The sequence below is a fragment of the Grammomys surdaster genome, unplaced genomic scaffold (assembly GCF_004785775.1).
Source record: "Grammomys surdaster isolate TR1022 unplaced genomic scaffold, NIH_TR_1.0 188, whole genome shotgun sequence".
Classification (NCBI taxonomy): domain Eukaryota; kingdom Metazoa; phylum Chordata; class Mammalia; order Rodentia; family Muridae; genus Grammomys; species Grammomys surdaster.
In genome coordinates, this window is record NW_021604633.1 from 12668735 (window position 1) to 12682107 (window position 13373).

At 35.0% G+C, this 13373-nt stretch overlaps 1 protein-coding gene across 4 annotated transcripts in view; it reads left to right on the forward strand.

Moving 5' to 3' along the window:
• Dgkb (diacylglycerol kinase beta) overlaps window positions 1-13373 on the forward strand; it is a 644882-nt gene that overhangs the window by 364748 nt on the left and 266761 nt on the right. For all 4 annotated transcript variants that reach the window (XM_028768913.1, XM_028768911.1, XM_028768912.1 and 1 more), the window contains one exon: window positions 11129-11193. In XM_028768913.1, the coding sequence (XP_028624746.1) occupies window positions 11129-11193 (65 nt within the window). The remainder of the gene's footprint in view (window positions 1-11128; window positions 11194-13373) is intronic.

Sequence of the window (13373 nt, forward strand, 5' to 3'; positions counted from 1 at the left end):
TTACATATTCCATGTTAACATGTTTGCTGGAGTCATTGTTGTTCAAGTCTGCTGTAGGCAGTATGTCTTTGCAACTTCATGAGTGTAGATTTTCTGATATTTCTAGGAGAAATGATCTCACAAAAGATATTCTATTCCCCTGACACTGGATAAACAATTGCAATGCCTAAGCATCTTATAAAAGAAATGGCATTTGAAGTATAGTTTGGACAAAATTTGAATTTGAAAAGTGACCCAAGCAAAATATTTATTTTCTATTCTTATTTCCTTTGTATATCACTGTTATATAGACCTTTCTTCTCCTGTCCAATCTTTAGCCCCTCTAGGCTCTAGCCCTATCTCCTATATCTCTCTTTCATAGACCACTGGGAACTACTCCAGAAAAATCAGTCTAAAAAGAGGGCAAAGTTTGTTGGAAAAAGGAAGCAGAGGGGAGTTTCAGATAATAAACTGGCCCTCTCTGACATACCACAGATTGAACTGTAGATATCACAGCAGGAAGAGTTTTACCTGACCGTAGTTTGTAACTAACACTGATCCTTTGTACAACACAAAGTATTTGCAGTTGCTGTGGGTAGGATGTAGTTGCTTGTTACTTTTGAAAAAGTAGCCACACCTCTCCCATACACTTCTCAGAATTTATGGTGTGGCATTTTCCATTATTTATTTAATTCAAAGATTAACATTTCTATTGTGCATACCCATAACCTGTATCACATTGACCAACGTGCAGCAATACTTATCTTTAAGCTAGTGCACATTTTAAGTGTTTTTTCCCTACTATCATGACTAAAACTTTCTTTTTTGATGAAAATATTAAAGCATACATTTCAAATATTACCCTAACAATGCACAGTGTATGCGATTCCATTGTTAGTTTTGTATTTCCCTTTATTATTACAACTCCAGCCATGGCTTGCTGCCTAAACTGATACTGTGTCTTCTCCTTCAAAAGCTGCTTCTTCTGCCAGCCAATGCATAAACACACTGAGTCTCTGGTTCTGTCCAGGGTGAAAAGTCTACTGTAGGCTGCACACAATTCTGTTTGGTGGCATCAAAATCTAAGATTAGCAAGATATTTCCCTTCTGAGTTCCTAATTTTTTTCATAGACATACCAGCATAGGTTTAAATTTTTACATTATGTTAGGAGCAAATAATTTTGTCTCTTCAGATGTCTGTGACTTTAATCTTATTCATGTGAAGACGACTATGTATCTATATTCTGCTTCAATGTGGGAGTTCTGTACTGACTTTTTATGATACAAAGTATGCTGTATTTTCTGAGAAAGATTGAATCCAACTTTTCTAAATTAATGTGGATGACAGTCTTTGATGATAGTCTCCAAACACTAATATACTGATTAGGTTCTTTCTTAAGAGTATGATAACATAAAAGCATATTTAACATAGAATTTTTTATTTTTATTTATTTACATTCCAGTCATTGTCCTCTCCCTCTCCCACATCCTTATTCAATTCCTCTTCCTCCCATGCCTCTAAGAGAGTGCTCTCCCTACCACCAAGCTTCCCCCTTTCCTGGGGCATCAAGTCTCTTGAAATTAAGCACATCTCCCACTAAGGCTTGAACAGGCAGACCTCTGCTATATTTGTGCCAGGGGCCTATTCTCCTAGTTGGTATATCAGTCTCTGAGAGCTTCTTTGGGTCTGGGTTAGTTGGGCCTGCTGGTCTTCCTATATGACTACTCCCCTGTTCATCTTCTTCAATCCTTCCCCTAATTCAACCAAAGGGATCCTCATCTTCAGTTCAGTGGTTGGGTATACATGTCTGCTCTGTCTCAGGCAGCTGCGGGTAGGAACTCTCAGAGGACAACCATGCCAGACTCCATTTGTAAGCATACCATAGCATCAGGAATTGTGTCAGGCCTTGGTGCCTACCATGAACTGGACCCCAAGTTTGGCCTGTCATTGGACTCTCCTTTCAGTCTCATATCCATTTTTGTTTCTGCAGTTCTTTTAGACAGGAACAGTTCTGGGTCAGAAATTTTGCTGTGGGTGAGATTAGTAACCCTGTCCCTTTTCTTGAGGCCCTGTCTTCTTACTGGAGGTAGACTGAGTTCCCTTTTCCCAGTGTTGGGAATTTTGGCTAAGGTCACCCCCACTGAGGCCATACAGTCTCCCACCTCCTGTATCATTGGCAATTTGCAAAGGCTCTACCTCTCCTTCCCCCCCTGCCCCATCCCAGTAAGGCTGCTTGTTTCCATTTGTCCTCTTGGCCTCTGGGCTTCTCTCCTGTCCTCCACCCACACCTGATCCTGTTCTCCTTTTCCACTCCTTCTCCTCTCTCACATTCAGTTCCCTCCCTCTGTCTACCTCCAGAGATTATTTTCTTCCCCCTTCTAAGTAGAGTTGAAACACCCTCATTTGGGCCTTTCTACATGTTATGCTTCTTACAGTTTGTGGGTTGTATACCAAGTATTTTGTACTTTTTTGGCTAATATCCACTAATCAGTGAGTTCATATGTCCTTCTGAGTCTGAGTTACTTCACCGAGGCTAACATTTTCTAGTTCTACCCATTGTCCTGCAAAATTCATGATGTCCTCATTTTTAACAGCTGAATAGTATTGCATTGTGTAAATGAACCACTTTTTCTGCAACCACTCTTTGGTTGAGGGACATCTGGGTGATTTGTAGCTTCTGGATATTACAAATAAGACTGCTATACACATGGTGGAGCACATGTCCTTGTTGTATGGTAGGGTGTCTTTTGGGTATATGCCCAAGATTCATATAGCTCGGTCTTCAAGTAGAGCCATTTCAAACTTTCTGAGGAACTGCCAAAATTGATTTCCAGAGTGGTTGTACCACCATGCAATCCTACCAGCAATGGAGGAGTGTTCTTTCTCTGCATCTTTGTCAGCATGTATTATCACTTGAGGTTTTGATCTTAGTAATTCTGACTGGTGTGAGGTGGAATCTAAGGGTTGTTTTGATTTGAAAGTTTTTTTTTTTTTTGATGACTAAGGACTTCAGACATTTCTTAAGTGCTTCTCAGATACTCAAGATTCTTCTGTTGTGAATTTTCTGTATAACCCTATATCCCATTTTTTAATTGAATTATTTGGGTTTTTGGTGGTTAACTTCTTAAATTCTTTATATATTTTGGATATGTGTCCTCTGTCAGATATAGAACTAGTGAAGATATTTTCTCAATCTGTAGTTTGCTTACTTGTCCTATTAATGGTGTCTTTTGCCTTACAAAAGATTTTCAGTTTCTTGAGGTCGCATTTATCAATTTGTTGATCTTAGAGCCTGAGCCATTGGTGGTGTGTTCATGAAATTTCCCCCTGTGCCAATGAATTTCTGCTCTCTCCAAGACTTTTAACATGAAGGGGTGTTGTATTTATCAAATGCTCTTTTATCTTCTAGTGAGATGATCATGTGGCTTTTTACATTGAGTTTGTTTATATAGTGCATTATGTTGATGGATTTTCATATGTCATACCATCCCTGCATCCCTGGGATGAAGCCTACTTGACTGTGGCGAATGATGGTTTTTATCTATACTTGGATTCAGTTTTCAAGAATTTTATTAAGTACTTCTGTGTCAATATTCATAAGTGATATTAGTCTGAAGTTCTCTGTCTTTGTGTGGATTAGGTATCAGAGTAACTGTGGCTTCATAAAATGAAATAGGCAATGTTCCTTCTGTTTCTATTATGTGTAATATATTGAGGAATATTGGTATTAGTTTTACTTTGATGGTCTGGTAGAATTCTGCACTAAAACCATGAGCTTCTTTTTTTTGTCCTTTTTTCTTTTGGGTTGAAAGGTTTTTGATGACTATTTTTATTTCCTCAGGGGTTATGGCACTGTTTATCCTATTGGATATTATACTGTTTCTATCTTCTAATTCATGCAGTTCCCTGAAACCTGAGGAGACGGCTTTCATGGAGACCTTCCAAGTAGGACTAAGTTTTCAATGGACTCTCCTTTGCAATATGTCTGTCTGTGGATCTCTGTATTACTCTACATGTAGTAGAACTACTTGCAGTAGATCTCTCTTTCTACTGCAAGATGAATCATCTCTGATAATAACTGAGTAGTGATCTGTGACCTGTGAATATAGAGCCTGTTATTAGGAGTTATATTTTTTGCTATATTTTGTGTATTTGTTTGATTGTTTATTTCATTTTATGAGAATAGTATCTAATTTTATTCTAGGTCCATGGGCTATCTACTCTCAGTCTCTTGGTCACTCGAGCAGTGTTGAAATGGGTTACATCTGGTAGAGTGGCCCTTATTCAAATCAGATATTATTTGGTTAAATTTACAAGCTTTTTGCCATGATTTTCTTATCATAAGGTTTAAAGAGGAGAAAATCATTTTGTTTAAAAGTTTTTGGCTAGGTTGTTATTTTTGATTCTCTTTTGGCAGCATTCACAGTATCTTTCATTACAACAACAACAACAACAACACTAGAATGTAGAGGTAAAAGCTCTAAGCAGGCACCAATTTGATTTCTCCATATCCAATGAGTTGTCTAGGATTTTGTCTTCAGTAATGAAGCCATTCCATCAATGCAATACAGCAAATTTTGGTTTTGGCAACAGCTTGGAATGTTTGTGGATTCCCATGGGACTGGAAAAAAATTCAATTAGATATAGCAAATCCAGGACTGGAAGTATGATTTAGTGATAAGAGATATCCACTTGCGGCTGTCTTTCATTTTATTTGGTGATTTCATTTCAAACTTCTTCATATATGTATATATTTTACAAAGCTCCTACGGTATTACATTTCCATACAAACCCTCAAATAGACCTTAATTTGCCTGTCTCTCCCTATATTCCCTCCTCTGCCCTCTTCCTCTTTTCCCACTCTACTTCATCTTTTCACTCTAGTTACCACCATCCATGATGCGTCCCCAAGTCCACTGGGCTCCCAGTGGCAGCTGTGGGACTTCAGGAGGGTTCTAACCAAATGCTCTGAGTGCAGTGGCTCTTCTGGGATGCCTCAAGATGATTCATCCTACCTTAGACACATTTGCTCAACCATGTTCATTGCTGTTCTATGAATCATTTTGTATCGTTTTTAGAGTTTATTTCCTCACCTCCTTTATGTTTACTGTTGTCTGTTTCCCTTCCTCCATGTCTTCCTTCTCTACATCCTAAATTATTGGTTACTGCTCGCATTGCTGTCATTCACTCCCCAGGAGGAATACTGGTAGTCTTCAGTGGTCTAGTGGTGTATCTTTGCTGTCAATGTAACACACCTAGAAAAAAGTAACACCAATTGAAGAATTAACTCCAAAAACTGGCATGTAGTGATATCTGTAAGGCATTTTCTTAATTTTTAATTGATGTAGGAGGTCCCAGACCACAGTGAACAGTGCAGTCACTAGGCAGGTGTGCTTAGACTATCTAAGAAAGCTAGCTGAGCAAGTCACAGCAACTGACTAACTACAACATACAGAAATTTAATCACATTTATTTTGCAAACTGAGCAATATAATATACACAACACTATGACAGGTTTTGGACTGAATTTAATTTGGTGGCCAGGTCCATCAAAAATATATAATTATGAGATATTTTTCAGTAACAGGTACAATATAACTGTTTCTTTGTTACTGAAGCTTCAATTTATGTGTTGGTGCTATAGATAATACATTCTTCCTCACCTGACATCCCATAGGAAGGGATCTCCTGATCACATGATCAAATGTATATTAAAGCTGTTAAAGAGAAGGCCTGGTATTAAATCAATTGATGCACTGATGAAAGTTTGAATTTTGCTTGTAAAATCCCATGTGTATGCAAGATGTGTCTGGTAGCTTGTCTTTAGTCAGTCTTAAAAGTCAGAGACAGGGTATCACTGGATCAGATAAAACAAAATGTGTTTGACTGAGAAATGATGCCTCAAAGAATAAAGTGGAAGAGTGATTAGTGAAGATCGACAACATTAAACAAAATCTTCCTCATTGCATCCACACAACTGAATGCAAACATTCACACACACACACACACACACACACACGAGAGAGAGAGAGAGAGAGAGAGAGAGAGGGGGGTCCTACATATACATAAAAAGAATTGCAAGGAACGGAAAAAGCTTTTATTACTCATGGGTACTATAACTCTTCAGGGCCAATACTCTTATGTATTGATTAATAATAAAACTAGCCATTTGTACTGTATACTCCATACAATTTTGGTCTGCAAGTTTAGAAAACCTTAATTAAAATAAAGTTTCTGTGAGAAATTTAAGTTCTTTAATTCAATAGAAACAAGTTAGCAATTTACAAAGTGAAAAAATATATATTATAATTCACTTTCATTATATAAGGCACATAATTGTAATTATATTATATAGATAAATGATTTTTCCTTCTATAATTTACCCCCAGAAACTTACAATGTATTTGAAGAAATTGTTCTAGAAGTTTCTGAAAGTTCTAGTATTGTGTGTTTTGTACAAGATGGAGCAAGAGTGAAGCTCAGTATTTATGGTCTTTCCTTGACAGTCGTATGTAGCTTTGCTAAGGACGAGTATTATCTTCTGATATCCTAACTCAGTCATCCCATTTTCAAGAGCTCTTCTGTGTGAAACATATGTAAATAAGAGTGATTATAATAAAATTATTTAAAATAAAAAAATAAATATTCCTATCGTAGTACATGTTTTTAAGTATAGGTTTTCTATTTTGTAGTTGAAACTCAAAGTAATCATTTGAAGTTTTCCAAAATATTAATGTATTTTAGGTTTTGTTTTCTCAATTAGAAAGTTTTTCAGATACTAAGCAATAATTATTTTATATCAATCCTTTAAGGTATTATGTATATACTTTATATAATGAATATACTATATACTGTATACTATTTATTACGTGTATAGCATAATATATACTATATTTATTATTTTCATAAGTGTATATATATATACCCTAAATAATATTATACATTATTATATATGTATATATCATGTATATACTGTATAGTATATATGTTTACTGTCTTATATCACTTGTTTAAAGTATTATACATATATATGTATATATACACATATATACATGTATAATTAATTTATGCTTAATACTACACTCACTGTCTTAATAGTAGAGTCACCTTGTTCTCACAGTCTTATGCTGATGCTTTTGTAAACTTACACAGATTTTCTATTCTATATGTATTGAGCCATCATTCTTCTACTCCACGTTTTGTCTTTTCATCCCTATATTTCTCTACCTTTATCCATCTTGCTGCTGACCTGGGGGAAGTGTCCTGTATAGAATATATCTTAATGACTTTTAAATTTCTGTGATAAGACACCATGAACAAGGCACGTTATAGCAAAATAAGTTTACTGCAGACTTACTGATTCAGAGGGTGGGCCCACAATCCTAAACTCAGGAAGCATGGCAGTAAGCAAACAGGCATGGTGCTGAGAAGTAGCTGGGAGCGTACATCTTGAGACACAACCACAAGGCAAAGATAGATAATTGTGAATGTAATGGGCATTTTAAATTTCAAAGCTGACCTCTAATAAGACATCTTGTCAAACAAAGCCATACCCCCAAATCATTCCCGAATAGTTCTATCGATTGGGGACCGATATTCAACTGTATGAGCTTATGAGGGCCATTCTCTTTCAAACCACCACAGAAGACATAATAGTTTCCTTGTTTTCTTATTTCTAGTTGAACTGGTCAACCAAATTACCAGCAGGAGATACAAAATATGGAAGTTAAAAATAAATGTTATAATCATCTTGGGTATCTTCATATCTTTGAGTAAATGTTTTTCTCTCTTGGTCACAAGCACTATATTACTTTCTCTGCTATGTCTGGGAACCAACCCATGACATTTTATCTATAGACTTGAGTATAAATAAGCCTCAGTTACATATTCCAGTTTGGCGTATCATATATAATTTTCCATAATCGTCCTTACAAAGTGATTTTTTGCTAATTTCATTGATGCAGGTACTTGAATTCAAGAATATCTTCAGTTTCAGTGATGTCATAATTATCCGTTCCTTCCTTTCAGTTTATAGTGATCACTTTCCCAAAGGGGGCTTATCACAAAAGGGTTGATTTAGGGAGGTGATGAACTATCCAGATTTAAGTTGTATGTAGTTCTTATCTCACATATAAGTGTCACTATGTTCTGTAACATGGTAACAGAGAATGACATGGATGTTACCAACTTCACTGAACTGACCAAATTATGGTAAATTACAATATTGAAAACAATGAAATGTTAGTAATAATTTGCCATCATCTTATACAAAGTACACACTAAATTAGGGTAATGTTTTAACAGTAGGGACAACATAAGAACAGAATTAATATTGTAGAAGAACATAAAGGTTATCTAGCTTAACATAATAGTTAAGATAGATATAGCTAGGATCACACATAGCTGGTTCTTTCATAAACAGCAATTCTGTCACTTTATATACACTTATATAGGTGTAACTACATCTATCCAAAAATCACATAGACACTACTTTTTAAATAAAACTGTGAAACTTAAATTTATTTTGCTTTAATGGAGTTGATGTAGTTCTTTTTACTTCTTGAATTCAATTAATATAAAACTTTTTAAAAGTTAAGAAAATAAAATCAACTTAAAAGTAAAAAGTATATACTTAAAAATTATGCAACATTAACCATGTTTAGCATCCAATTTACTTTCAGGAACATTCCAGCATGTTCATGAAACTACAGGAGCATCCTTTATAAATAAATTATATTGTATAAAATCACTGTGTTTAATCGCCATCACAACAGAGTGGATGTATTTTCTTTAAACATAAGGAAACTTTAACTCTAGGTGAAAAACCAATTTGTTGACAGGCTCGTGGAACTCAGAGACTGATCTGGATTCAGTTTATGTATGCTAGGAAGTTGACATTAAGTTGATTCATTTTTTGTTCCCTAAGAACTACATTATATTGGGGTAAAAAGGCTAAAATTAAAATACCCTGTTTGGATTTTCTTATGTGATCTATCCTTAGAGGATCCTAAGTATCTCTAAAACAATGGCTGTTAAGCAAGTTGGCAGCAGCTGGCAGTATTTCTTCAGGCCCCTTGGGATAGAGCCAGAGAGGGTCCTTAGCAAATTTAGTCTGAATTCTCCTCCAAATGAACACCTGCTGTCGTTGTCCAGTGTCAACCCTGCACTCACAAGGTCACCTCTCTCTGCAGTGGAATCCGTTGAAAGGGAAAAGGCTTGCCAGTGTTCCACCCTGGCTTTATTTCCTTCTTCTTTTCAATTTTCAGAGTATCTTGGAGATAGAGATAATACTAAGTTTAACATTGGCCAGTGAGCATGGTGATGCTCTACAAAGAGTTTCCTCAAATATATTCCTATCTGTTTAAATATTCTTTGGTTTCCATTTCTTCTCATTTATCTTTCTCTACCTAGCTTACCTTGTATTTCCAGGACAAGATTTTTATTACAAAAGTATATACTTTAGAGAAAATTATTCTAAGTGAACTATAACTGGAAGAAACAAATAATTCAAGTAAAAATAATTGAATTATATTCTCCAAATGGACAAGAAGTATTGGCTCTTCACTCTCTTAGGCATTGAGTCTCCTTCCTCTGCTTTTGTGTAATTATTTGCTGGATTTACACAGTTGCTTCATGCTCCATGTTTATGTTGTATATGTAGAAATAAAATTAAGACTAACTCTTTTTCAAAAACAAGTACAGATCAAGTAAGTTGTATAACGCCAATAGCTTGCTTTAAATTTCTGTATAATTGTATAGCACTATAAGAAAAATACATAATTTCAATGTTACATTGACGTCTTAGTGAGTATTTATAGTACTTGTTACAAAATATGCAAGCTATTAGACCAAGAAAAGTCAACTATACTGACCATGTTTTATTTTTGTTTCAAAATTGCATGTTAGAAACATCAATTCGTGGAGAATGTTATGAGTAAATTTTATTATAAGTGCTGTTTCTACGTTATTCTATCTATACAGTTGTGTCCTTTTTCTTGCAAAGTAACTCAATTACTTGACAATTGATAGTGTGTAAAATGTCCATAAATAGCTGCAGCTTGCTCTGTCTTGCAGAGAGAGCCTCTTTGCCATCTGCAGCTCTTGGTCCCTCTTGTTAGTTCTTGTGCTTTGTTCTGCATGAGCAAACACATTAGCCTTTTCATTTCATTCATTAGACTCTTAATGCTTGATTAGTGTTTTCAAGATTCTTTCAAATCCACAACTTCTATACTTCTTTTGAGTTAGTTTTATTTTTCATTTTTTTCTTCAGACTGAAGCAAGCTTATCATTCAATCACAAAAGCTCTTTTCTATTAAGATGATTGGTAAATATATTAGTTTCACATTTGAGTGATTAATTATGTGTAGCTGGAAATGGGAAACGATCTCCTCACTTGAAATAATAAGGCTGCTTAATATTGAATTCAATGGTCTAGTCCTCAAAAGCTTGAGTCCCAGCCCTCCAGCAATAACACACATTCAGTTTGATTCTTCTATTAAAGAGAAACTCTGGGTGGACTATGGAAGTGGCACCCATTGGGCTTCAGAACCATTGTATTTAGCATTTGAGAGATGAGGTATATTTGTCACCAAGTCTTTGTGACCTTCTATCTGTTGATTTTCTCCAGTACAGAAGATGGGTCAGAATGCTGTGTGTGTTATGAACAGTTAGTAATTGCACATCAGGGCATGCTGAGCAAAGTCTGAAACCAATGATTACACTGCTTTCCTAGATCACCAGACTCTTATTGTCCTTTTACCTACAATCAATCTCAAGGGAGCAAGAACCTCTCGATGCGATAATTTTTCTACTTACGCCATCCTTTTTACTCTTATTTGGGAATATGTTCAACTACTCTTTGACATTATGACAAAATATATTCCTTTAAGCAGAATCTAAGCATGAGACAGATACCAGGAATTAAAAGATATATAATTTAAATAAAAATTAATTTCTTATATAAATATGATAACTGAAAAGTTTTGGCAAGATTATGTAGTCATACTCTCCTAGACTTCACATCTAATTTCAGAACATCTTCTTGTCAATAATATTGTAAAGAACGAGTGATATAAAATCTTGTTTGTTAATTTGTATTTCTACAAAATAATAAAATCACAAATATCACTCCTCTGTTTCTTCTTTTAGGATGCTTCCATTGCACACAGATTCCACATCATGAGAGAAAAGCACCCAGAGAAATTCAACAGCCGGTAAGGCAACAAATGATGGATTTTTAATTTTAATTATGATTGCTATGGATAAGTATGTCATTACAGAAGATCACTGTGTGCATTAGACCCTCTCTATGTAAGTTCAGAATACATGTACACATTAAGATGAAAGTATAAATGAATCAGTTTTTCTTCTTTGGTTTTAATGGGGCTATAATGCAGAGTGCAGTGGACATCATGTCTCTTTCAATTTCACGTGCTTTATTTATTTATTTATTTATTACACTCCAGATTTTATTTCTTCCCCCTGCCCCATCCACCCTTTGACTAATCCACATTTCATACCTCCAACCCACACCCCTATCTCCACGGGGCCATTTCCCCACCCTCATCGCCCATCCTTCACCCCACCTCTAAACTCCCTGGGTCTTCCATTCTCGGGAGAGTTAAGTGCATCATTTCTGATTGAACACAGACTCGGCTGTCCTCTGCTGTATATGTGTCGGGGGGCCTCCTATCAGTTAGTACATACTGTCTTTTTGGCGGTCAAGTGTTTGAGAGATCTTGGGGGTCCAGATTAACTGAGAATGCTGGTATATGTTGGAAGTTACAGTTAATAACATACAGCTTAGTGTGTGAATACTGATCATCCTTTATTCCAAGGGAAAATATGAAGGTTTGATTTGGTAACTTTCAATGTTTTTATTTACATGTCTATCTCAGGCATCTACCCTCTGGACCACTATCCCATTTTAGCTTCAAGTAAATGCCAGTAAAAATTGCCTTTCCAATAATCAATAGGTAAATATTGCTGCTCTAAACTGTAGACTGTGACATTTGTCCTTACACAGGGAAACAGAAAAAGGTTGTCATTTTAGCTTTTACTCTTTGGGGGCAATCTAGTCTCTACCCTAGACAGATGGGACAAAAGTGGTGAATCACATTCAGTTTTTGTTATATTCATTTTCACTTGGTATTGCTTAAAGTGTAAAAATGATAATGTGTATGGCTGCGTAAATATTTTATTGCTTTACATATTTGCATTCTGTGTATTGGCTGAGCTGATAACTGTCCATGAGTACATGTAACTTTGTAAACATTCCTGTAAGTTCTTATGTCTATGCTAATTTCATCATATACTTGTAGATGACATAACTTTCTTGCATGTAAACAAGTTTATAAAACAAATGTTATAAAAATATTCCAAAAATTAAACCTTCCTAAAGTGTAGACTTGAGGGTTCTATGTATCGAATAATCTTAATAAATAGTTTCATAATTAGTCATGACCTATCTAATTTTTATTAAGTTCCTTTAAATATTTTGTTAAACAAATAATACTAATACCCATCTCAGGTATTTCCTTAAGATGTGTCTTGTACTAAAAATAATAATTTATGAGATTAAAGCAGCTTTTTCTTCTATCTACTGTCAGTAAATAATAAAATTTTCTATTGTTTCTTTTTATTGTGGTAATTACATGCTTATTTTGTTTTTGGTGCTAGGGAAACACCAGCTTTGTAAATGAGATTGGTAGTATTTCTTCCACATTGGGAGGAGTAGTTCGAGGCCTTTTGGTATGAGTATTTTTTTAAGTTTTAGAGAATTATGCTGTGGAGCCGTATGGTCCTAAAGTGTTCTTTCTGAGAAAACTTATTACTGCTTCAAATCCATTGCTGATTATAGATCTCTTCTAGTATTTATAGGTCTTTGATTTAATTTTGGTAAGTCATATGTGTCTGAGAATTTATTCATTTCTTCTAATTTTTTTTTTAAATTTGAATATAAGTTTTTAAAGTATCTTATACTTCAAAGATCAAAATGATATCATCAGAACACTCTCAGGTCGAATAAAGTAGCAGTATACAAAATCAACACAGAAATCCAAAGCTTTTTGTATAACAATAATAAGCTAGCCAAAATGAAAAATAAAAAAAGTAAAACCACATTCATGTTAGCTTCAAAATAAATACACACATTCCTAGGAAAAAAACCCTACCTGATAATATGAATGCCCTCTATACCTCAGAGCAAGAAAATCAGAAACACACGATGGTGAAAAGATCTCACATGCCTATGGATTTGAAAAAGTCAGTAATTTAAACGCACCTATGTTACCAAACGATTTACAGATTATATCCTATCTCCATCAAAATTGCAATGACTTTCTTTACAGAACCGAGAATGCAGAATTGCATCCTATAGTTTATATTGCAGTAC